Consider the following 25,446-nt stretch of genomic DNA (forward strand, 5'->3'; position numbering starts at 1 on the left):
TATGACACAAAAAGAATAACACACTTCGAAAGAAGAGAACCTGATTAATACACCACTGCAACGAGGACCATTCAATTGTTCACCTGCCATCTAAAAGCAGACGTGTCTTTCATGAGGCAAAGGCATCAATTCCATCAGTATACGAATGGTTTGTGTTGTCTAGCTGTGCCGTCTTAGGAGGCTTCCTATGTTACCCATACCTAAATCAGCCTCTAAGGATGTTTTCATTACTTCAACATAGTTCACATTAGGTCTGTGCCGATAGATGACCTTTTGTTCCCTTCCCTGACCAACTCTCTGTACAAGCCTGCTGGTTGTGAGTGTCTGCATGGTGCTACAGAGGAATACAAAGCCAAACATGGCTGCAGAGCAGGAGCTAAGAATTACAATGTGCCTCAGGTGGTCAAACTTATGGGGCAACTACATTTAGAATAAATTTCATGTCATTCTTAAAGGCAGTATAAACCTGCGAATGACATTTTCCCACGCTGAGTCTGAAAATGTCAAAGCCATAAAACAGCTCAGCGACAGATGAGCACAGTAAGGTACTGATCAGCAGACAACAGTGGGACATCTGTTGATAACACAGGAAGGAAAGAGTGAGATATCAAAATAAAACGACATATTGAGTGGACTGAAGACTGCGACGAGATGGAAGGAGACCAAGGGCCACAGGACAAACTATAATCACATTCATTTTGACCATGTGTGACAATTTCATTTAGTCACACTCATTTAAACAGCAGCATCAGACTGCTCCTGACTAACAAATCCAATTCAGTGCAGTTATTTCTCCAACCTCATTCTAAGAAATGCATAACAATCAAATGTGTACTTAACTAAAACTGTGGAATAGGCGAACCCCAGAGGACACTGCTACAGAAGGGACAGGTCTCATCAGTGCTGCTTTTGTTGACTGGTACTGTGAGGGAAGAATGGCGTGAGGCATTACTGGCAACCTTCGACATCACCTACCACAATGTCTGAGTCGTGGCGTTATCAAAGATGTCTGCTTGTACTGCAACATAGAGGAAGTACGTCAATACTTACAGCGCACAATCCATGTTAGTGGTGAGATGTAGGACGGTCTCAGGCAAACTCAAATCAATACCCTCCGAGCATGAACGCCAAAATAAAATGAGCAAAACTTAGCTTTCCCTAGCATTTACAGACAGGTTTAATCCATCTCGGCACACTGGAGGCAACAGACGCAGCACTCAGCAGAAACGAGATGTTATCACAAGAAAAATGGGGAGGTGCTGCCTCACTGATGTTCTGCTTTAATACAACATGAAAGTCAGGTTTGCAGCAGAATCTGTTGCACATCTGAGGAGATAGAATGCATTGTGTGCAAGTCCTTGAATAAATCCCCTAAACATAGTGCAACTCTGAAGGGGAAAAAAACAACAACAAAAAAAAAAGTGTGCTTTTGCTTGAATCCTGTGACTCACATTAAGACAAACACACAAATACAATGCTGACAGACCAACCAATTATTAATTTTTAAACAATAACTTGATTATACGTCTTTATTCCTACAATTATCACAAAATAGAACTGAACTACACACATACACACACACAACAGAAAACTCACAGAACAGTTACAGGTGCTGGAAATACAGACAACACCTACTGTAGTATCCACTTAAATAGAATTCAGTACATTTCCAATTTGGTCTGCACTGTGCATGTGTGTATGTGCTTATGTCTGCAAGTGCGCAAGAGATGGAGGAAAATGAGAGTGGGAGAGTATACGGCCTTATCGGGGATGTGCAGGTCCAGCCCAGCCATTTAGAGTGCGCGTCGGAGGGTGAAAAGAGTGCAAGCTGCTGTGCTGGTCTTAAAGCAGCCTCCACCCCCACATGATCACAGTACATGCAGGACCAACTGGCTGACTTAAGACAGACATACTGATTTCTTGTGACTTACTGACCCACTCTCTGCTCTGCTTCCCCCACATAACCAAAAGAAAAGAAAACCCATGTCTATTATGTTCACCAAAAAAGAAGCAGTCATTATTTCAGGACAGAAGAAGTCACTCAATGAGGACACCATTAGTAGCATTACTCATTTATAGGAAGGTCAAAAGAACACAAAACTAAATACATATGCTTCAAAAGCAAAATGTGTAATACATGTAGAGCTGTTTGTTGGCTGTACAGAAACACAAACATATATATATATATAAAAAAAAAAAAAAACATTGCAAAAGCAAGCTAAACCAGACTTGGCAGATCACAGGCTTCTACTGGGCAGCCAGTTTCCTTATGTTCATGATCAACCTCTTGCTGTAGTCCTTATGGTCAACGAGCTTCACGTCCATCACTGTAGCTTTGATCCTGGACTCATCCTGTCAGAGATACAATAAGAAAACAATTCAGGAGATAAATATTCTGCGTCCTCCACAGTAAAAGTCAGTGTCGTGACATAAAGACACTTTTCCTCTTTGTTAAACATCAGTGTGCACAAAGGTCTACTGCAGATAAAAGTGTGTGAACTGGCCATTTGCAAATACTTGGTTATAGTCAGCTAATTAAACACACACAAAAAAAGCATCAGCATAAATTTTAATGTAAATAGATTTAAGCATTTCTTATAATATAATAAATGCAATAAAGTAGAAACATAGTATACACACGCCTTTCATCCTATGACGAAGTCGGGCTGAGTATCTGAATTGTGCTGGCATTCAAATGAATGTGTCACATTTATAATAAAAATAAATAAATAAAAAAATAGCTTTTAGAGCCGTATCCACCCCCACAACCGTCTAGACAGGGAAGGTCATTTCTACCAGGGCCATTATACTCTGCATTTAAACAGAGGTTACATTCATTTTGTCTCCATTAATCCTCTGCTGCTGATGTGGGTGAAATGCATACTGCCTTCACTTGTATGCTGCATTCTTAAAGAACACTGGTGTGTCGCTTGTTTTGTGTAATGCAAAAGAAATATGAAAAATGTGAAATAATGCAGCATGAATAAGAATGAATCACCCATGTTATACGTCAATATAGATAAAATTAACCTGTCCCTAACATTTCTTGTTTATGTGCAACACTGGAAAGAGGAAAAAACTGTAGATGCAGATGGATGCGAGCCTTTGAGGATTCTGGAAATACCTGCAGTACCTACAGAAGTTAAAGGTAACCATGTGTGGCAATGCTAGTAGTGCTGTGGAGAAACATTTGTTGCGAGCACAATACAAATTCCTGCCTCCAGTTTCACCAGCAGTTGGCGGTGGTTATGTGCCATCAAACACAGCAATGCATCAAAGGCAAGAAGAGGACGGCGAGCTATCATACATGGTTATGAACAATGCATGATTCATTTAAAATTCATTTAACACATTCCTCAGGCCTCAAGAAAACGCACCATCTGTTGTGCTGAGTAACGCTGAATGCAAACAGAAACTATTCACAACCAAACTCCACAGGGCACTATTGAGTGTTGTTAAATGACCATCTGGTTTTCTAAAAGATTGCTGGGCATTTATTTTTCCCCCTCAAAAAAAAGAAAAAACAGAAAAAAAAAAAAGCCTAGTGAGCAAGTTTCACATGTACAAAGGCCATTTAAAGAAAAGTTTCTCTGAAATGCAATGAAAACTCAATTGTGCCATTTGTCAATTTGTTTGAAAAATAAGAATTAGGAAGCAGTGTAACTGTTCTGTGGAATCAAAAATCCACCACATACATAGTACAGTTGACTGTGGTTGCAGCTGATGAGTGGGTGACTTTAGATGATGTGCGCGTTTGTGAAGCTGTTAGCCAACGTCACTCTGCCGAGTCAGGTGTTGATCAAGACTTTTGACAACCTGTGCTAGTACCCGTACAGCCATCACTGAGCGTGTACACACATGGGCACAAAAAGAACAACACACATACATCTGCTCCACTGTGACCTTTTTGAAACAACTTCAAACTTGTCAGGAAACAAGAGTCGAGGCAACCATCGAGCCATCTTACGTCCTACGCAGAGAACAACAGGAATAAAGACTGGACTGAAAATTCTGAGACACTCAACAGCATCTAATGAGAAACTTGCAAATCAGACAAAGCTCCCCTTTAAATCCCTACTGCACCATGTAAACCAGTATTTGATCCTCGCACACAATGCTTCTCACAGCTTACTGGCTGGGAAGCCAGGATGCCAGTCAGGGTTGGAATTTGACAACATTTTAATTTTCTAGCATTTTACCAGTCAGTTTTACAAAAGGAGACTTGCTTAAATACAATGCCCTGGCCTATACGGAGGGAGGTCCCAATCACCACGTTACACACGTATTTCTTAGCCAGTCAACTGGTTAAGAGTAACTGATCTTTAGAGGAACAGAAAACAACTGTGCTCAGGAGGATTAAGTAGGGAGTATTAAGAACCACTTCACTACTCAGGACACTCTCACTCTCACCTCGCAATGTAACCTGAGACCTATAGAGTAACAGACTCCCTTATATAATTAGTTTTCAGACAGACAAGATTAATGAGGGCAGTGAATGTGAGAAATATTAGTTACACATCCCTATGCTGTTAAACTGGCCTGCAATGGCAAGGATCAGGGAAGCAGTGATTAAAAGCTTGGAATGTTCAAAATCCCCTTTACCATCAGCGACCATCTTTTGAGACACTTAAATTACTTACAATGTGTAGACACAGCCTAAAGGGACAATGAGACCTTAAGAGTACAACAGTTTGAGTATTGTAGCCGCTAGCAGGCATTCCTGATTCCAGGCAAGTTAAAAATTTAACAGGCAAGTGCCGAGAAGTAATATTTGAAAGGCTGTGCTTTTACAGTAACAATAAGTCATAAAATCATTTGTCCACTGACATTTTAAAAGTTACTACACAATTGTCTACACATTCTTTTCAATGCCAAAAATACAACTTTCCCTTTGAATTGTGTGAAAGCAATTACATTATGCATCACGCCCACATGGAACTACTGCACATGACACTTGATTTGATAAATACACTGTAATTAACCAGGGAGTGCTATGATTTAACAGCAACAAGTAAAGCACATTAAGTGACATAGCTTTTGGTTCTCAGTGACAGCCCATATTTTTCCCTGAAAATGTTTCATGCTCCTTTATTTAAGTATTTTGATACTATGGCTGAACAATCAAAGTAGTTTTGACTTTATGTCAAAACTAATAGCACTAATAGCCTCAGTGAGAAGTGAACACACAGTGACCGATAGATGAGGTTCTGAAGCTTGTATATGGTAGAATTTAGATCTGATAGTATTTGTGGTGTCAGTGTTTCAAAGGAAAGTAACTATCCCTGCTGTCGGTGATAAGAGAATGAGTGGGATGGTAAATGGCCATGAGATGTGATATTAACTATTAAGGACAACAGAGATTAAGCTGAATGTATCTTTGTACAGAGGAAGGCCCTAAGGCCCCACAACACTGTAAAGAGAGACACAAGGTTATCCACTCAAACATATATGCATCTACTATTATGTCTACATGAATGTACTATTTAAAAAGGGGAGACACGTTGAAGGCCATCCTCTGTCCTTGTCTTTATACAGCATGAATTAAACAGATGATTAATCTCACAAAGTTTTTAAATGTTCAGAAACTAGTGACAAACATAGAAGGGAGTTTTCCTACTACAGCATCTTTGTTTTTATTAAGAACGTGTCAAAAACGTGAGCAACAAATGCTTCACAACACTTAAATCTGATTAATACTATATATTATATATAAAAAACTACTGTAACAAAGCAACATAAAAAATAAAAAAAATGTAGATTAATTTTCTGTCAGAGTAAATGGAGGTTCCGCTTAAGGTTCCCCTCTCTACAGTCTCGTCCTGCACTTGCAAACATATACACACTCAGTGGTTATCTTTGTCAGCTTTAAGATATGCGTGTGTATGCAGCCAAAAATCCATCCTCCCAAATGTATGTGCAGCCAGTATTTACCTGCTGACGGTGAGGTTTATTGTTTTAATGGCATTCCAAGAGATAATACCATCACACTACCCCACGTGGGATGGTGGCAGGTTCTTCATTTACGAGTAAAGCAAATAAGCTCCTCAACTGTTAAATTCTGTGCTCTGTATTATGTACAGTTAAATATTTTGTCCCACATCAAGACTATAAAACATACACATGCAAACATGTGAGAGCCAAGCACAATGGCTGGTTTATAGCACTGAGGAGGGAAAAAACTGAAAGGAGGGGTTGCAGGTGTCTCTGCTTGGGGGAAAAAAGGGGGGTTTGGAGGCAGCAGCCAATACATGCTTGCAGCAGTGCCACTGGCAGTTAGGATGCTGTGCAGAAAGTGACAGACACAGTGGCCTCTTCTGTGTGTTGAAGGCGGATGTAGCCTCTGGCTTGGCTCCAGACTTCCTGCTCAAAGTCCCAGCCCAATCAATTCTTTTATACGCCTCCCTCAAAAAAAAGTGTGGCCTACAGGAAATAGTGCCTGCAACTAATCTGTGTGTGCACCTTTCACATAGCCACTGAAAATAAGCAGCATTTTAAGACAAACACACTTTTTTTAGAGATGGTTCCATCAGTCAAAATGAAGACTAGGCAGTTTTGTTTATGAATGGGAAAACTATGAACGGGGAAAATACATCAGAGAAAACATAAAAACTGTTTAAAGGTCTATGCATTTTTAACTTATAAAGGCATTGTGGTAGTACAGATCATTTTATTTCTCCCAGTCTCTCGCTGGGAGGATAATAAAATGTTTATTACAAAAGGCCTATCTAGAAAGCATGCTAGTGATTAACCAATGGTGTTTTACTTACGTTGTAAGTTTCAAGCTTCACTCTGTTGCGGAAGACAAAAGTGTTAAAGTTGGCCTGTTGGAAGACCTCATCAAACGCAGCCTCGTTCTGAAATTTAGAAAAAAATTTAATTGGCTCAAATTCAATGCAACAAATACACATTCTCTTCATCTAAAATTGGTTTCATCTTGGTCTCAAGTGCAAAAGAAAGAAAGTGTTTCATAACTGAACACCCAAACAACAATTCCCTAAGTAGTTTTGCCACAAAGCTACAAAGCACAGGCAGTGCCTTAATATGTTCTTATGTAAGAAAAGTGTGTGCATGTTTTAGCAGTAGTAATACATCCTGAAGTTTAGCTCTTGCCCTGGTCATTTCCTGAGGTCACAATTATATTTAGTAATGAGAGTCTCACTGAGTCCTTGAGCTGGCCCAGGTAAGCTGCATTCTGGCCCAGGATGGCTTCTGCACTCTCCTGGAAGCAAGTCACCCACTGGTTGTCCCCATGATCTGCAATGTTGGCCTGAGGAATTATACAGAAAACAAAAGGCAAGACTAAATAAGAAGAAAGGTTAAAGCCATAAACAACAGATCAATGTACTCTAATTGAAATGTTTGATCTGTTAGTTGTGTGACAAAGTAGTTGCTGGATGCTTACATATGGTAGCTCTTAAGAAATCATTACATCCTCTAATTAGCCTATATCCTGCTGGCAAGCCTGGCAAAACATGTAGAGTCCTGATGCACTTGTGATACATACAGTGGAAGCAAATTCACAGCTTATGCTACAGCTTGTGAAGAATAACAATATGTTGACTGGTGAGTGGTACAAAACAAAAGCCGCTTATTTCAGATGCCTGGCTGCAATCTCCCCGGCGCTGACTAAGTGAGTTTTCCCTTTCTTGTTTTCTTAAAAACAATGTTTGTTTGCAAATGAGCTGAGAGAAGGAGCTTGTATTTATGTTCATCGCTGCACTTTATGTAAAATGACTAACAGCACAGTACGCAAAGCTGAAGCAATTAACCCGACATAGCGCTAATGCAAGTGTAAAGGCAATGATAAATGAAGTTCTCATTACGCAGTGCCACAGAAACTGCAGAATTGGCTTTAGATGTTTCTAAATTTAACTCCGGAGAGCATACTGGGGCAATGTTGAACCACAGGGAGTGGGTCATTAGCTGAGAGAGTGACTCGAGTCTCACGAGACAGAAGATGAATCAGGACTGTAGGTCTGGAGAACAGGTCCCAAGATGGGTCAATGAAAAGGACTAGAACAATGATATCCACAGCCCTAATAGAAGCATCTACTTGTGACTATGAAGGAAGAAAAGGCTGTGCACAGTAGCATGTATGCCTGTGTGTGTGTGTGTGTGTGTGTGTGTGTGTGTGTGTGTGTGTGTGTGTGTGTGTGTGTGTGCGTGCGCATCTGTGGTAGAGCTGAAAAAGACAAGTTTTACAGAACCCAGTGCCGAGACACTTACAGAGAGGATGAGGCGATACTTGAAGTTGGGGAACTCTTTGTCGCACTTTTCGCAGCGAAACATGCCATTCTGTTGGTCTACAACTTTTTTGTTGCAGTCTTGGCTCGGGCAGGCCTGGTAAAGGCAGTTTTCCTTGCGCAGGTACACAATGGTAGCTATGCAGGTGTAGTAGTCTGCCTAAAAACAGAACAGAAACAGCAATCCATAAACAAGGGTTCACTGCAAAATAACATCACTGAAATGTACTTCTTACTATATGCAGTCTACTCGCTTTCACAATCTTTTAGTTTTTGTATGTTAAATATGTTGACTGTTTCTGTCCCAGAAATAGAACAGCATGAAATTAACATTAAGATGACATTTTCAGGAGCATGTAGTGGAGCATGTGAACAGTCATGAAGCACCATTTGTGCAGAACATGCAAAAGTTACACTCCGATCCAGAACTCTAATGGCTCTGACATAAATGCAAACTAGTGAGGTATCTGCTGCTTTTGTGAGGAAGAGGCAAACTTTAGAAACCGTTGACACATAAACAGCCTTCAGGAAACATTCCTAGTCTGCATGGAAAACAGCCAAGTAAGTGACATGACTTTCAATTCGAACAGAAATAGATGAATACAAAAAGAAGCTCTAATGACGAGACGAAACGTTTCAGCATGCTTGGAGATGAGTCACATCACCTCTACTTCTCTGGAACAGTTTTCTCATGCAGAGCAGGCCCTAATACACACAACGGATAGTTGTTGTCCCTGACAGCTGATTGTTTTGGACAGAGTCCCGACCGCCCACACCACCCCAGTCCCATTAACCTCAGCATTGGCTGTGACAACAGACAGGAGACTAGGCCCCTGAATGCTTTGATAAGGCTAAAGGTGCCTGTTATGGGTCAGGAAGCAAAACTGCCGGCCTGCCACCTTGTAGTCATAACAACCAAGTACATCAACCAGTCATTAACGACACTATGTATATGTATTTACATTAACTGTAAAGAATAGATTATGGCCATAAGCACCGGTAATTACAGTTTGTCAAGAGAACTAAAACTAATAAGCTTTTTTTTTTTTTAAATAAGAGTATAACTTTAAAGTATGACAGTAATATGTAATGTTTTTAAAATTAGTATACCATCAAGAAATTACTTATGTGTTGTATACAGGTGTTTAAGAAGAACTCTTAGAATACTAATACTAAAATTTGATCAAACAATAAACAGGAAAGCTATTTATTCAAAGTGGAATATATGCATAAAGAAGAAAAATCTATTCTCATTCCTCTTTTCCTGGTGCTAACCACTGCATTAGAATGAGAAAGGGTTTAGACCCCAATTAACATCCCAAACTGGACAACTGATACTCAGTGTCACTTACATAAATAAAAAAAAAAAGCGCCCCTTCAGAGTGTCATAAATGACAGCAACAAACTGAATAATTGTCGTGTTCCAACACACAGAGCCGCTGGCTATTCTTTTTTAATGACTGTTTTGATTTACCAAAAACAACCCACACATCTACCGCGGCTGCTTTTCCATAAGAGCTCCAATTAATCAAGTAAATACCTCTTCAATTAGCGTGACTGACCAGCACTGCAACAGTAGGAGGAGAATTTGTTTCTCGTTTCTGTCACAGACCTTTACAAATGCAGTGTCAAGCCAACAAGAGGAGGGTGACCACTTACTGTCAGAGAGGGCACAGGAGCAATGTGGAAACTTGAGATTGTGACACAAAGACTTTGTGACAGAGACAATTAATGCCAACAGACTTTGGCTAGAGGGGGGGTGCTTCAGAGGCCTGACCTTCATGCCCTTGTGTATAGGATATCTTGAAAGGTTTGACAAGAGCCTGGGCTTGGTCCCTTTTGTCAGTACCAGGCCTCATCATGTGCCATGGTAAGGGGGAAAGTGAGCACCTCCACAGCCCAGAGTCAAACCTTTCCTTCTCAAAGCTTATGCCAGAGGACTCTTAAGTCAGAGGACTACGCTAATGGTCACGGTTGGCATTTGGGCTGTGAAATTTAAGGGGAAAAGGGGACTTGTAAGGAGCACCGTAGGTATTCAGTTGATATGTACACTAAAGAGGCATAGGAAGGTGCATTAATCCATTTACTATACGTCACTTGAAATTCTGCAGTCCTGGTCATATAACAGATATAATTGTGAGGGCACCAGAATTGGGATGAGGTCACTCACAGCATTGAGGAGCTGACATGGACACACAGTTACACTACAGAATAATAGTAGTAATAGTAATAGTTTTTTTTTTTTAAACTTACAACTAGGCAGTATCTTAAACTTTCACAGGCAGCATTAAATTATTGCTCTTTAGCCTGTTGGTGCCCTATAATAATCACTTGCGTCTATTAATTGTCCTAGTCCTAATGGGATATTTTCATCATACTGTGATGATTACTAAAGTGCAGAGCATGTTAAATTACACAAGTTAAGATCTGTGCACAGGTCACATTACCTGCTCTAGACGATTTACACACTTGTGTGAGCACCATTTCCCTGAACAGTATAAATTAAAAAAAAGGGAAATTAAAAGCACACATTACTTATCTGAAGGAAATCATTTCAATACAGATGGCAAACAGCACACGTAACCTTCATAATCAATGCCAAAGACAAATGTGACTTTTGCCCACAACATACACTCCGTTTGTAAGAGAACACCCACAATGCAACGTGATTAATGAGCAGAAGGAGATCAGGTTTTCAGCATACATGCCTGGTTCTGCAGTCATTTTATGGGTTAGTGATTATGAAGATTCATCACACCAAATGTCAGCTAAAAGTGTCTTTGCAAAGCAAAGCTGGAGTCACACAGGAACACTATAGAAAGACTATATATGTAGACCTGGACTGTGTACTGTGGGTTTTTGATAAGAAATGTGGCTCGATGTGAGCACTTTCACATTTGTTGGTTAGGATTCAACACAGTTCTTTCAGTTTGTCCTTGAATATCTTCAGAGTCACCCGTGAAAAACAATATGTCTGAAGTTCCCATATCTGGAGGGTTTGAGTCAAGGCAAAATCTCAGCATGTGGGTACCTTGTCTCCGTGTCCCAGGTGTTCAGTCTTAACATCGGATAAAGTCTTCCAGTTGGTGTTTCCTCCCCCGCTGCCACCTTTCACCTCCGTCAGAGACTGTCCGTCCATGGTATGGCCCTCCTTGTCATACCTATGGGAAATAAAAAAAAATACAAGTCACTTCTGATTTGAGCACTATTTACTGATTTTGGACATCAAATAACATATTTACCATTATAATGTGTTAATCGGCCATCAATTACTTCCTTGACTGGTAATAAATTGTACAATATATAAAACTTTTGCATCACAATTACAGTGTGCTTTAATTTGCATATCCATATTAATATTATATATTTATTTACACAGTTGTAACCTGACATACCTGTAAACAGAGTTTCCTTCTCTGTGAATTGTCTAGTACATGTTAACTTGAGAAAAAAAAAATTAAGATAGTGGTATTTCCACTTGAGATTCATGTTGTTGGTATGCAGAGACCCACTCTTGGACTGCAGCACTCTACATTTAATACATTCCAAACAGAGGGCACAATACGCGGCTGTTCACATGGCTGTCAGCAGACTGCAGGCTGTCCATATAAAAGTTAGTTTTAAAAAGAAAAAGAATGTTCCAGGTAGAACATCCATTTGTGTTTGTCAAAGCAGGGATGGCTCAGCTGAGAGCAAGGCAGGTTGAGAAGCTTGTGAAATGAATCAACAGCAGAGGGACAGATGAGTTGGTCAGGGTCAGGGCTGTTACAGTGATATGAGAAACTCATTTTTGCCCAATGTTCCCAGTAATTCAGGGAAGACAATAGGAAGAAGAGAGTAGGCACGTAGCAGGAGAAGAGACTGATGGAGGTAAAATGCAGCTTTGGGGGGAAAAAAATACGTAGATCAAAATGGTACGCCATCAATAGAGATTGCTAATCTGCTGGCCAAAAGGCAGAGTTGTGCGCAATAGGGAGTTCAGCTTGTGGATACATTGAGACCGTGCATTGCTTCCAGAGGCATGACTAATGGGAAATATCCTCATTCATACTGTAGCCTGAGCAATGTGCAGGATGCCATTTTCCCCATTTCTGACAAATGTGAGCAATTCTTTATAGTGACACCAATTTTCTCCACCGTGTGTTTACACTCATTTGCTCTAATTGTGCCTGAACCTGGTTAGGAGCTTGAAAGAGGATATGCCAAATCAAATCATATGTAGCTCTATCGTAGTTTAACATATCACCTAAGACAGATGTTCTGCAGTGTGACAACATAACTCGGATGATTACAAATGCTCCAATATTAAAGATAAGCAGACTAGTAAAGCTTCAGTGGCTGCTCTGGACATTTGATATGACATATCCTCCAAAAAGGACTGATACTCAAATACTGCAGTGAGAGCATTCCAGTTTTAAGTTGTTGTTTTTATGATACTGACAGCAAGGAGCACAGGAGATAGAAATAGCACAGAAGACAGTGATTATGTTGAAGGAGACAAGAAGAGGACAAATTAGATCTGGCAGAAAATGTGCAACAGTCAACTGAAAGCAGGCGGATCCCAGTTAAGAGCAGTTGTGAGAAACTATCTGCAGGAGCATCAAGACAGATGTCTGGAGTTTAGTAGACAAGCATGTGCATGCTATAGACAGTCAAATGTCAGCATGTCAATGAACAAGGAAAGGACATGAGCAGGGACAGCATGATGGGATGATGGGGGAACTCTCAGTAAGCAGTATTCTCAGCACCAGGCTAAGACTAATGCCTGAGTTGAGCAATGCAAACACCACAAACATTACTACTTATGAGGTGGTGGCAACACATTTGTCTTTAACAACAGTTTGTAAAGCCTAAAATTAGAAATAGAAAAAATAAGTTCTTCCCTTAATGACTTAATATTCGTAATCAGAGAACCTAATATATTTAAAGAGCTTGCTTTGTCATAACAACATTTAACAATAACAGCAAAAGATTTTCAGTTTAGTATCACACTCAAAAAGAAGCAAAAAATTCTCACATTTCAGAAGCTGTAAGCAGCAAATATTTAGCATTTGCTTTTAAGTTGCCAACTCAATTTAAAATTATTTCAAAGAAACCACTAAAAAAAAAAAAATCACTAAAATCCAGCTCTTGTCAAGAGACGAGACAAAAACTGTTAGCCTTGTGTTGTATGACTAAATGAGTTAATAGTGATTGTCTGAGGTTAACAGCATCAAGAATGTGAGTAAACATGACAGAGTGTAGCCAATAGAAAACTGACAGCCTTGCTTGACACTATGAGGAAAGACAGTATAACCGTCTCTAAATGTGCTGTTGCCATCTAATGGACAACTGCTTCTGCACAGTTAGATGGATCAAGTTGAATTTTTTTCCACGGATATTTTCACAAAGATAAACTTGAATGACAAGTTGGCAACATGTACCAAGTGGTACAGCATACAGCACGTGCAAACAAAAACACACCAACACCCTAGATTAGCCAACATCAGTATAATTAGTGTAATGCTCTCATTTGAGGAAATGAAAACCATTTTCATCTCCACAAGATTAATTAGTGTGACATTAAAGAGATGTTACTCTGCTTTCCGTGCAAGTACACTGAAAACTGCTGAGTGGCACCAACTAATACTCTGCATGCGTTTGAGTCAACAGCCCACCAAGGACAGACTATTCATTTGAGGAAGTCCCAAAGGTCTGCGCCAAAACACAATCAAATTAAGACACCCCCGCATGAGCAAAACAATGATGTTTCAGCAGCCTTGGCTATACTGTAAAGGCATTTCTTTGTTTGGCTGAGGGAGGAAAAAGCTTTTGGTTTTTCTGTGCAAGATTAAAAATGGTCATCAAAAGATTCATTCAAAGTTTAATTGATTTGCTTCCTTGTTGTGTTTTCCATAATTCACGTCCTGGCTCACAGAACAATTATGAAGGGACACTTTGTGGACTGCTACTATCCTGAGACCCAGGCTTATCACCAACACAATGAAACACACATTATGCATTCAACAGCTGGCAGTCCTCCAGTGAAAATGCGCTATAACAACTCACTCCTCATCACCAAGTATCATCTCTGTAACATACCCATAAAATAAACTAAACTAAACTAAGGAGGCTGTCCTCTTCATTCTCTCCACAGCAATGTCTGGCTGTGCTGCATCACTCAGACAAGCAGCATAACAATCTCGTCTTCAACATGGTTCTCACTTGGATTTACTTTGATCGAGAATAACGAGCTAGGTCTGTATTCTTTCCATTTGAGATTTTTAAACTGTTCATTAGCGGGTGCCTGAGAACCTGCAGACGACCGACATGGGCCAACACTTATACTGCAGTGGATAAACCAACACAGGTTTTATCATTATCTCTGGCTGTCCAACTGACACGTGACAGTGCGGGGAACAGTCTTCTGTTGTTAAGCAGAGGAGACCAGGAAGAGTAAAATGCCTTTGCTACTGTAGAGACATGGAAATATTTGTAATTTTAAATTTTCAACTACAGTATGTCATTGATCCTTGTGGTGAATAATCAGGGCATAGGGATTACAGTGTAAGCGGCCATGCAATGTTATGAGGCAACCTAGGGTTCAGTGTCTTATGGAGGGGCAAGAATCAAAACACTGACCCTGCAATTACTACTCTGCTTCCTCAGCCATAATAGTATACAGATAAAAGCAAAGGGAAGCCACAAATATGATCTATAAAGTAAAACGTAACAGCAACTCACAGTAGTTGTTACCTGAAGCTGGTAGTAAAACTATTACTACAAAGTCTAATGAAAGACACAAAGCAAAGATCAGGCGCTATGCTCAAGTCAAAATACTCAGACATATTTTTCAAGGCAGTAAATAGGCTGCACTGGATTTGTCACAAAAATTAATTTTAGATGCTTGATTTCTCAGTGCAGGGAGCAGGCACTGCTACTAAGAGGTGAATAAACCCTTTGGAGACAATCGATTGGATCTCCACTCACAAATACAGACATTTGCCTTCATGTCAGACACAACCTGCTTAAAGGAGATCTATAAGGAGATCTCAACAGCGCTGCAGTGAGGTTATGCATCAGGCCCCCAACCCCCTCAGCCCATGTAGGTGCTGCCTCATCTATCAACCATGTGCCAACCTTTACCACTTGATACAGAAATTAACATGGTGTCCCATCTATCTATCTATCTATCTATCTATCTTTCCATCTCTGTCCACAGGACTAAGAAAAATAATTCAAATCTAGTTTAGAATGAAGAATCAAGAAACTGGCATGTGAGCCCCCCAAAAAGATGTAAGCTTTATTCTTAAATGTTTCTCTTTTCAGTGCAAGAAGATCCAAGAGAATTTCTTCAAGGAATAGTCCTATTATTTAATTGAGCTAGTGTGCTATAACTCAACTCCGCATTTGGTTTTAGTACTTCTAATAAATCCAATTACAGTGACTTCAGAAAGTATTCAGACACCTTCACTTAGCTTTTATTTTTTATTTCAAATGATTAAACCATTTCTAAAGCTTTGAGTGTTCCCAAGAGGATACTGACCTTAATAATTGAGAAATGTGACAAGTTTGGAACCAGCACAGCTCTTTTTGGCTGCATAGAGAAACTGAGAAACTGGGCAAGAAAGGCAAGTGACCAAAAACCATACAGTTAGAGTTAAACTCCACAGAGCACCTGTTGAGAGACAGAGTGTCTGTGGTTCCTGGACACTTCCAATTAAATCTGACAACATAAGTGGTCATTTTTTTATTCTCTAAGATCTATTGAAATCATATTTAAGATCTTTTAAGAGTTTAAGTCTTTTAAGGCCTAAAACCTACTGTCCCACTGTAACCCTGTAGATTTATGTAAATGGAATATTTCTGAAGGCATTGTGTAGAGCAATATATAATGGATGACTACAAGTACAATATAGGGACATGGATTTATAGCCCATCATATCTTTGCTTATTTCCAATAAATCCTATTGCGTCAAACACTAAAGAACATATGTACACTACACTATTCACATATACAACATGCACATTCAGAGGAAAAAAAAAAATACTACAATCAACTTAATCACACAGAAATGAGTCTGGATTTAATTTCATCTGGAAAGGCGATTAGATGGGGGAGGGGGTCCACAGATTAAGTAAGATTTCCATTTATATGTAATGCTTCACTGAAACAATCCCCACATCATGGCTAATGAGGGAAAGCTAATCTTGATAATGAGAATCTGAGCATGTACTCCCACAGCTTGGAGAAACTGAAACATGCAGTTTAAATCCTTCAAGTGCTTTGATTTTAACAGTAATATTTGCATGCAACAAGTTGACCTCCTGAGGGAGAAATAAATAAGAAAAAGCCCCCCAGCGTTAAGTATATTCCATGTTTCATACCTGCTCTAAAAGCATTTTGTCATGAGCATACAACTGTCAGGACATAAGCAATTTTCCTCACTGTATAATCTATAAACCTCAGGCTCACTTACCAGCCTCTGAGCTTATATGCCTCAGGAATGTCTGGGTTGATCATCAGGGTGCTGCTGAAGGATGCAGAGAGGGACCGGCCTCCAAAGTCTGAAAGCTTTGCCGCCTTAATGGCCACAATGGGCTGGCCAGAGCCATCAAACTTCTCGGCCTACACAAAGAAGCAGATACGGACAAAGGTCAGACAATTATTCAATCTGTATTGTTTATATCACGTTTTGCACTGGTACCTAATGTAACAAGGTAAAAAATATATATACACTAATACTACATACTAGTGAGCACTGAAGTTGTGTTATGTTGTCATTTTGCTCATTAAGAAAAAGGTGAAGAGTTGGTCAAAAGGTAATATTTAAAACATCATCAATAAGGTTATTGATGATGTTTACAGGTTAACCTTAATTTAATTAGCATGCTAGCATTTTAACCTGTGAAAATTTGCAGATTCTATCCCGTTAGTGACTTAGGACTAACCGTTTATTCAGTAGGACATACAGATGTCCACAAAAAATGTTATGGTAATCCATCCAATAACTTTCAAGACACTACGATCAAAACCACAAATTACTTTTAGCGTTTAAAGAAAAGTCAACAGGTTGGCCAGAGTCACTCACTCACTCACTATCTGGGAGACAAGGATGTCTGTGCAAGATGTTATCTTAATCCTTTAAACTACTTCAGTCTGAAGTAAAGTGGTGGAGAACAGCCAGAAATGAAGACAGACACATCCATCCCTAGAGCTATGCTACTAGATGGTTAAACATTTTTGCTTTCAACAAGACAAAAGTCTAAACAGAGATTCTTTGTTTAGTTCCAAAATTACTGACAAATTGCTCCAAACATTTTGTATGATGTATTTTGAGCATTGTTGTCTTTGTTTTAATTTAATATAATAACCTGAAGAAATCAACCAAGGGAAAAACAATAACAGTGGGTAGGGGTAGGCAGTAAAGCCATTCGAAAAAGGGGACAACATCTCCAACACTAGCTGTTTGGCATTGCCATTGTTCTTCATAAACTATACATCTTGTGTACCTGAGCAAGTCCCTCTGGAAAAGGGGTATCTGTCAAACAAAAACAGGGAAAACTGAGCTTCTTGTCAGGAGGAAAAAATGGTGGTGAACTCAACACAGTCCCTCTGAGCCACAGGTAAAAATCAACTGCAGGAGCACAGTTACTTCATCACCCAGGGACAGGGAATTCAGTCAACGATTTCCACCTCCATTAAACACTGTACACATTGTTAATGTGCTGGGCTCTCAAACTGCTGAGTGCTAATCAGAGAATGCTTTTTATAACATACAAGTCTTTTTAATTTAACACCTTTCTGAAACACTGCCGCCAAAAACGGAAGATTAGAAGGTTCACTAAGGGAGCATTGATTGCAGGTGCTCATGTCACCGTGTTCACACTTTGTCATTGCATGCTCTTGCTTCAGTTCATTCATCACTCTTCATTCATTTAAAACTTGATGGTCTCCTACAGGAAGCTCCAGCAGCAAATTAAAACATATCTAAAAGCTGGACAATTTAACTGATCATTTCTTTACAAAGACAGTTCACAGATGATAATTAACCTTTGGAAAGACAAGTGTTCTGAGAACAAAGCTTCACCATTACAACAGGCCAGTCCCTGCATTACAAGGCTGCAGTATTGATTTCCACCAGCCATTACAAACGCTCCAGACACAATTCTTCGGCCCATTACGCATGTGACTCTCCATCTAATGTCTGTACTCACTTCCTCTCCCCACAGGGTGACAGTCACCACCTTTCCAGACATGTCCATCAGACTGAGTGTCCTCTTGGACACTTCTTTGTTCGACTTTGTTGTGAGACGGGTCACCTCTTCCACGCTCTTGCATACTCCAATTACATCTGTAATGAAAAACAAATCAATGTAACATGCTAGACTAAATAAAACTGTACAGATTAAGATATATTCCGGATCTACAATATTGCCAAAAAAAACACATATGGTTTGATTTCCTGACAAACAGATTGCTCCCACATATACATGTCATAAATATTAAATATGGTGTTTATGCCCACAGGCCACTCTATGTCCCATATTTTCCCAACACAAATTGCCACTTGGGAAATAAGCGATTCATTTATTTCACATAAGGTGTGAGGTCACTGGCCTGTGTAGCAGCACTTGCACCCATAATGCAGGAGAGAATCTATGAAAAAGGCTTTAATTGTTTCTACAGTTGCACTTGCCATTTATTTCTATTTGTATTTGTATTGGTAAATGGTAAGAGTGGCATCACCAATATTACTCATCCATAGACCCCCACCTCCTCTGAGTAAAGACATTTTAAATGTATTTAACGGTGATGAACGAAGCTTAACTTGATGCCAACTTGTGAGCGTGAGAGAAATGATTCAAACAGCAGTACAAGCTGCAGTCTTCATTAAAAGAATTACAGGGTCCTTATTATTACTTCATTTTTACCTGTGACAGCAGGTTCTCATTTTCTCACCGACTCCGCCATAGGGCCCGAAGTCAATCTGCACTACAGGCGATTAATGTCATCGGCATTATTAATACCACTTTTATCTCTCTGCTCGTATACTGTAATTACCTCAACCTCCCAGCATATCCGGCTCTACTTTCCACAACAAACTCTATCCTCTGCTTATGATAGCTTATTATTTGGTGCTTGGGAACACCTCAGTGGGAGTTGGGCTCCAAGTGTCGTTGGTTGGTTTGTACTATTCACAATCCACAGTGTTTAAAAGAACTGTGTGTGTTTAGGCCTCCATTAATAATAATAATAATAATAATAATAATAATAAAGCACTCATTAGCACTCCAGTAATTATAGAAGATACAAACACACTCACCTACAGTTGGATGTGTTCATTCACAGACAGATATTATCACACCTCTATGCACTGTGTTACACTACTATGTTGCAGGACACAGAATACATAAGACAACATTCAAACTAATGTCTCAAAAAATTGGCTGGTAAACAAGTTATATATTGGACGTAGTCAGCTGGGTGGTGTAGTGGTAAGATCACCGCCCTCTATGCGGGAGACTGGGGTTAAATGCCGGTGTACAGAAAACCATGGTAATACACTATGTATTCTTTCATTTCGAAGTGATATAAAAAGAAATATCAAAAGAAAAAAGAAATATCAAAGTTCTGCTTCTACAGTGTTTTACACTCCACGACTTTGTTTAGAAGATGGGAGGAATAAAAACAACAAAAAAAAAAATAAATAAAAAACTTAAGATCCAGTGAATAAATAAAAAAGACAACAATTATTACTATAAATTAGCATCTGTAAAAATAAACCTTGTGTTTGTTAAAAGTACAAAACTGTAATTGTCCAGAGATGCATTTTCTAACAAAGGACATCAGGCAAGAGCTTTACTGCACAGTTCCTTAATTAAATTGGGGTTATGTGTAGAGATCTAGGCTTTATTTTTAGAAACCATGCTATATCCTCCTTAGTATTTCCCTTTCAAAATATAGACTAGGAACATGGGGAAGAAAAAAAAAATCTATAAGGGGGTTATCATTACTTGGGCATCTTACCAACAATTGCATCTTTGTCTTTGTTCTCCAAATCACCAATAGAGACAAAGTCACACTGCACCATGGGAACATCACAGCTGTCTTCACAAGGGATGACTGTGGACTCTCCATTGAGTGTCATCTCGTAGTCATTCTTCACTGATGTGTACTGCTTATTGGCGATCTTCAGGGAGCCCTTGGAGACATAGTATACCTGACACACAGACACACAGATGAATCACGTCACCTGACCGAATGGTGCAAACAAGATATGACTTCAGACGGTCAGGGGTTCAACACAGGCTGGCAGATGATCATAAGCTGCTTATTGTATGGGTACAGTGCAGTCAGATGACTCATTCATGGTCTCTATGGTTTTAACTCACAAAATACTGGCAGCTGTTGCTAGAGCAGACTGTGGCCAAATCTCAACTGAAAGGCAGTTTTGGCACATACTGAAACATTATCTGGAGGAACACCTCACCTTGCCAACCTCAACCAGGCTGTAGAACTTGTCCACCTCTTGGTTGAAACCAGTCACTCGAATCTCTCCCTGTAGGTAAATGTACAATTTGGCCAAGATTAAAAGTAGGATGGGCACAGTTCAAGATTTGAAAGATCTTGTATTTTATTTACATGTGAAAAAAAAGCAGATCAATTAAGTACTCACGCTTTCATCCACAAGCTCCATTGAGAAGAGTTTGCCATCACCACGAGAGTTGCTCCATGTACGGATGCTGCTCTTGTTGGTGACACGGGCCCGGATGGTCCATCTGTGAGAGCCAAGTCTAAAGTTATTCCTGCCAGTGGTGTTTATTTTTAGAGCACCTCAAACACCTAGAGTGTAACCCATTTACCTATCATCTTAACCTTTTAACAATGTGCCCCCTGGTGGCCCTTTGGGTGAATGGCCACATGTAAAGACAACACTGAAGGTCTATTACTTCCTTGCTGCCTCTGCAACAGGCTTCTCAGGTACATTTTGATTAGTCACACCTGTGCTTGATATAACGATGCTGCTATGATGCTGAACTGCACAGGGCAGTTTAGAAAACAATTTTGGTAATTGATTAGTCATTATGGTCACTTTTCCACACAAAAAAGCCAATTGACCTGTTTTGTTTTTTTTTACTGTTTAACGTACCGTTTAATAGGATTTTCAATATGTTTGAACTTGCTTATTCAGTAGACTTAACAGAACAGTTGAGGAATTCAACAGAACTTCACCTTACAGAAACTCTCCCCTGTTATACACAACAAGTGGTTTGTTTGTCATCAAAGCCTAATCAACATTGGAATTTTCAGGCCAACAATGCCAATATTAAGAGGCACTGGTGGCAACAATGCCAACAATGACTTTGAGAAAACAAAATAATGATTTTCTTTTTAAAACAAAAGCAATCTTGATTTTTATCTTGATTTGTGTCCATGAGCCTTAATGAGAAGGTATCTACAATAAAGTTGTAGTGACCACTAGTGGACACTGGCTTGGCTCTACATACATGTGATGCAAAAATAGTTTCATTTTCAATAGAATAGAATCTATTAAATAACCTATAGCTTTACAATGGCCACGGTTGGTTCACAACTTCTTGGACTTGAGCGATAACGGCTTTACATAAGTTGTATCTGTGCCAATCCTATTGTCTCTACCTATTAACTACAGCATGCAACACTTCACAAGGTTGTGTTGGTGCTTCACAAACCTATAGTTGTTGTTATGAGTGTGCAGTAATGTTAATGTCCCAGACAGAGCAAACATGGCAAGTTGACACGAAATTTCTCATGGACTGGGAAAGACACTCACTTTGACTGGTAGGGGTTGAGGCTGGCAATGGGCACAACTTTGGAGCTGCCACCTGGTGTTCCTGGCATTGCAGATTGTGTCTTCTTCCCAAAGTCTCGGTTGAAACCTCTGTTCACTGATAAATGAAGAGAAAAATAATGCTCCATGAAGAGCAGCAATGGAGGAGTCAAGAGAGAAGAACATACATTATGCAACAGAAACGAATTACAAAAATCCAATTTCTTTGGATTGCAACCGTCTTCGCTGTAATTATCTTCTGTTATGAAGAAGTGTCATCAAAGAAAAAGCAAATGACTTAAAGTACATTTCCCACTGTTGACTCACAAGTAGAGCAAGAGGAAAGACTCGAACAGGAAACAGAAATCTTGTCAAACCAAGTTGTTAGAGATGTGTGATCCAGCATTTTGGTGAGAAGGATGATTCACATTTCACAGAATCAGGGCAGTGTGAAATGCTATAACAAACTGGAGCTGCTCTTCCCCCGGAGAGCGCTGCTGCCTGACTTTGAGATTTTCCATTTGAACAAGCGCTGCACATTTGATTTGTGTGCGTCTCACGCGGAGGATTAGAGTTCAAAGTGTCCACTTAAGTCCTGCCACTTTGCCAACCACTACACTTCTGGTAATTAAGCCCCCAGATCAAGCAGCACACATAGAGAAATGAACAATGACTGTGCTGATGAGGAGGGTGCTTGCCACAACCTCAATTCCCACACAGCAGATTAGAAGGATGAATACCTGCTATGACACACGCTAGAAGACAGCAAAAACCTTTTGACAGCTGGATGGCAGATCTCTCCTGGTCCAAGTTATTTGCTATGCTGTGATCCACTGCTTATCTTTGACATGAACAGCTGCCAGTGTTTGAAAAATAAATCTGTTTGTTAATGGGGTTAATATACACACTCCTGGTAGCCTGTGGGGCTCCTGATTTGCTCGTTTGTTCATATTTTACAGTGCATTAAAAAATAATAGACTGACAGGCAGCAACACAGTAGTTAAACATCAAAATATGGAGCTCTGGACAATTGTGAGAGTCAACACTAAATTAACTATTGAGAAAGGCTTGAAGAAGCTAAAATTGAATTCTGTTGAATGTTTTTCAACAGAGCTGTAAAAATGACGTGTGTCCTGCAAATGTGTGGGTCACTCAAATCATACAAAGCAAAAGAGAAATGCTGCCATCTGGTGGCAATCCATAAGCTAATTCTGCATTGGAAGAAGCTATTTTCTAAAGTTCAGAGTACTGAACATCTGAAATTATGTGAAAGAGTTCAAATAACTCACTCACCTTCATTTCGATTTTGTGGCTGCAGTGGGGCGCGGCTTTCAGGATTTGGTGCCGACTGTGGAGCTTTGGTCTGACCTACAAGAAGGAAGATCTGACATTACTATTGGGTGCTACTTAAGAATCATGTATGACTAATGCACTCCTAAATATCAATCTCACTTTATAAACCCAGCACTGCTTCAGAATGAACATTAATTTTTCATACAGTAAGTAGCAACAACTGTGTTTTATGTATAACAGATGTTTTGAAGCCTTACCATCAACATAAGGAACAGGGTCACCAATTCTCCCAGCAACATCTTTAGCAGACTTGATGACATCAATTTCCAAAATGATTACCACTCGTCTGTAATGAAACATCACCATCAATAACCTAAAGTAACCCTGTTTTCATCCATTTTCAAATCAAGTGCTGTTCAAGGTTTACAGTGCAACAAATATTGTGGTCACATAATCAATGGACATCTACAAAGTCATCAAATGCGCATAAAAACTACATACCGTCCGTCCTTCAGAATATTGGTCACATGCTTCTTCAAAATGCAGATGCAGTTTGGGGCCAGTGTGTTCTCCTCTGCTAGGCTGTTCAGCTGGGTAGAGAGCATGAAGGCTGCAAAGGTGTAGAGAGACAGGGAATGTAAATCAGCAAAGAGGAGCCCATTTATTCAAACCAAATGTCACCAGAGAATAACTATACAGCCTTCAACCCCACACCCATTCTACAGTCAACGAAGATGCCTTACATGACAGAGTGTATCGTCCATCACTCATCATTACCCGGTAGCGAGCTGGACCGTTTCCCCCATCAATCTTGCGAAGGTTCTGAAAGGTGAAATATAGGTGACTATTCTGCACATAGAAAAACAAGTCCCTCGTCTCTCACTTGTCAAATTATACTGTACACGAGCACAACTTCTCTTTCAACTAAATGCATCTTGTTAGAAACTGTTACTTAGAGTCTCCACTGCTGCAACTGGCTCTACACATCAAATGTAGAGGGAGACAAAGTAGAAAAGGATCTATGCATGTGATGACAATTTAACTTATACAGAGAAAGTGCTGCTAGGGCTGCAACTAAATAACTTATTTTAAATTGGCAATAAGTCCATTATTTTCTCTATTACTGGGTTTGTTGCCTTGTCCATAAAATAAGAAACGCTTGCCTGTGGTGTCATGTCGCAGTCATATTGAGCCTACAGTAATGTTACAGTTGTGTTACTCACCACTAACTGGAGAACTGCGTCGTTGCAGCCAGTGCCACTTGATAGAGCCTGTAAACACAAGCGCTTAGTTCAAACATCAGACTTCACGTTTAACATATAAACAGCGGAGAGTAAGGGGACTAGCCTAAAGCTAGCGTGACGTCATTGTCCGGCTAACTAACATTAAGAGTTCAGTGTCATCTATGTCTGCTAACAGAAAGCAGACCACACGCTTTAGTTTAACTGCATTTCAACATTAATAAGTTTGTTAACGTTACAGCTAAGTAACAAACGTTCGTCGAGCTGTTAATAAGAGCAGACAGAAGAGACTCGCACTAGCTAACGCACTCCACCTAAACAAAGACTACAAACCACCTTTAAGTTTCAGTTTGTCGGTGTTTTGTCTTCTTAATCACACAGCAGCGATTCACCTTACCTCTATCGCGCCCTCTGAGAGCTTTGCCATGTCTGTAGACAGAAGTTTTAGCAACAAAAAAAAGTTTAACAGTAGAGGCCACACAGCCGACTTCACGCTCCCTCCAACAACAGCCTTCGGTGAATTGTGTCGCTGGCGCCAACAGCTTTGAGAAACGCGCGAAAGCGACGTAGGCGCCTGCTCCGGCTTCCGCTTCCGGCCCCTGATCCGGCGTCAGCCGCCCGTCTGTGGGTGAAGTGAGTGAAGCGGCTGTGAACGCGGTGACGCTGACCTGGGACCAGCACACCGCCAGACGCCGCGTGACGTCAGGCGCCGACGACGAGGCGTTCACCGTCACCAGGGAAATTTGGGATGTAACTTTTTGAATCATTTTTAAAAGATTTGTGTGATGGACATGATAAACGACCCAAGATATTGCTTTTAAAATTTGCTTTTAATAGACAATCTGTGACAGAACTGTGTAAGAATTAACCATTATC

At 40.0% G+C, this 25,446-nt stretch overlaps 1 protein-coding gene across 1 annotated transcript; it reads right to left on the reverse strand.

The window, feature by feature from the left end:
- Positions 1-1,515: 1,515 nt before the first annotated feature.
- rpa1 (replication protein A1) lies at positions 1,516-25,122 on the reverse strand. Its single transcript, XM_026340748.1, has 17 exons — positions 24,968-25,122; positions 24,553-24,600; positions 24,073-24,151; positions 23,831-23,939; positions 23,587-23,675; positions 23,330-23,404; positions 22,040-22,154; positions 20,903-21,005; positions 20,717-20,785; positions 20,254-20,446; positions 18,441-18,577; positions 16,703-16,851; positions 11,275-11,404; positions 8,227-8,403; positions 7,160-7,267; positions 6,768-6,854; positions 1,516-2,352 (listed from the first exon to the last, which is right to left on the reverse strand). Exons 1-17 carry the CDS (start codon positions 24,995-24,997, stop codon positions 2,248-2,250), a joined length of 1,803 nt encoding a protein of 600 aa, XP_026196533.1. The 5' UTR covers positions 24,998-25,122; the 3' UTR covers positions 1,516-2,247.
- Positions 25,123-25,446: the final 324 nt, after the last annotated feature.

This window comes from Anabas testudineus, chromosome 13 (genome assembly GCF_900324465.2).
Source record: "Anabas testudineus chromosome 13, fAnaTes1.2, whole genome shotgun sequence".
In the NCBI taxonomy this organism is placed as follows: Eukaryota; Metazoa; Chordata; class Actinopteri; order Anabantiformes; family Anabantidae; genus Anabas; species Anabas testudineus.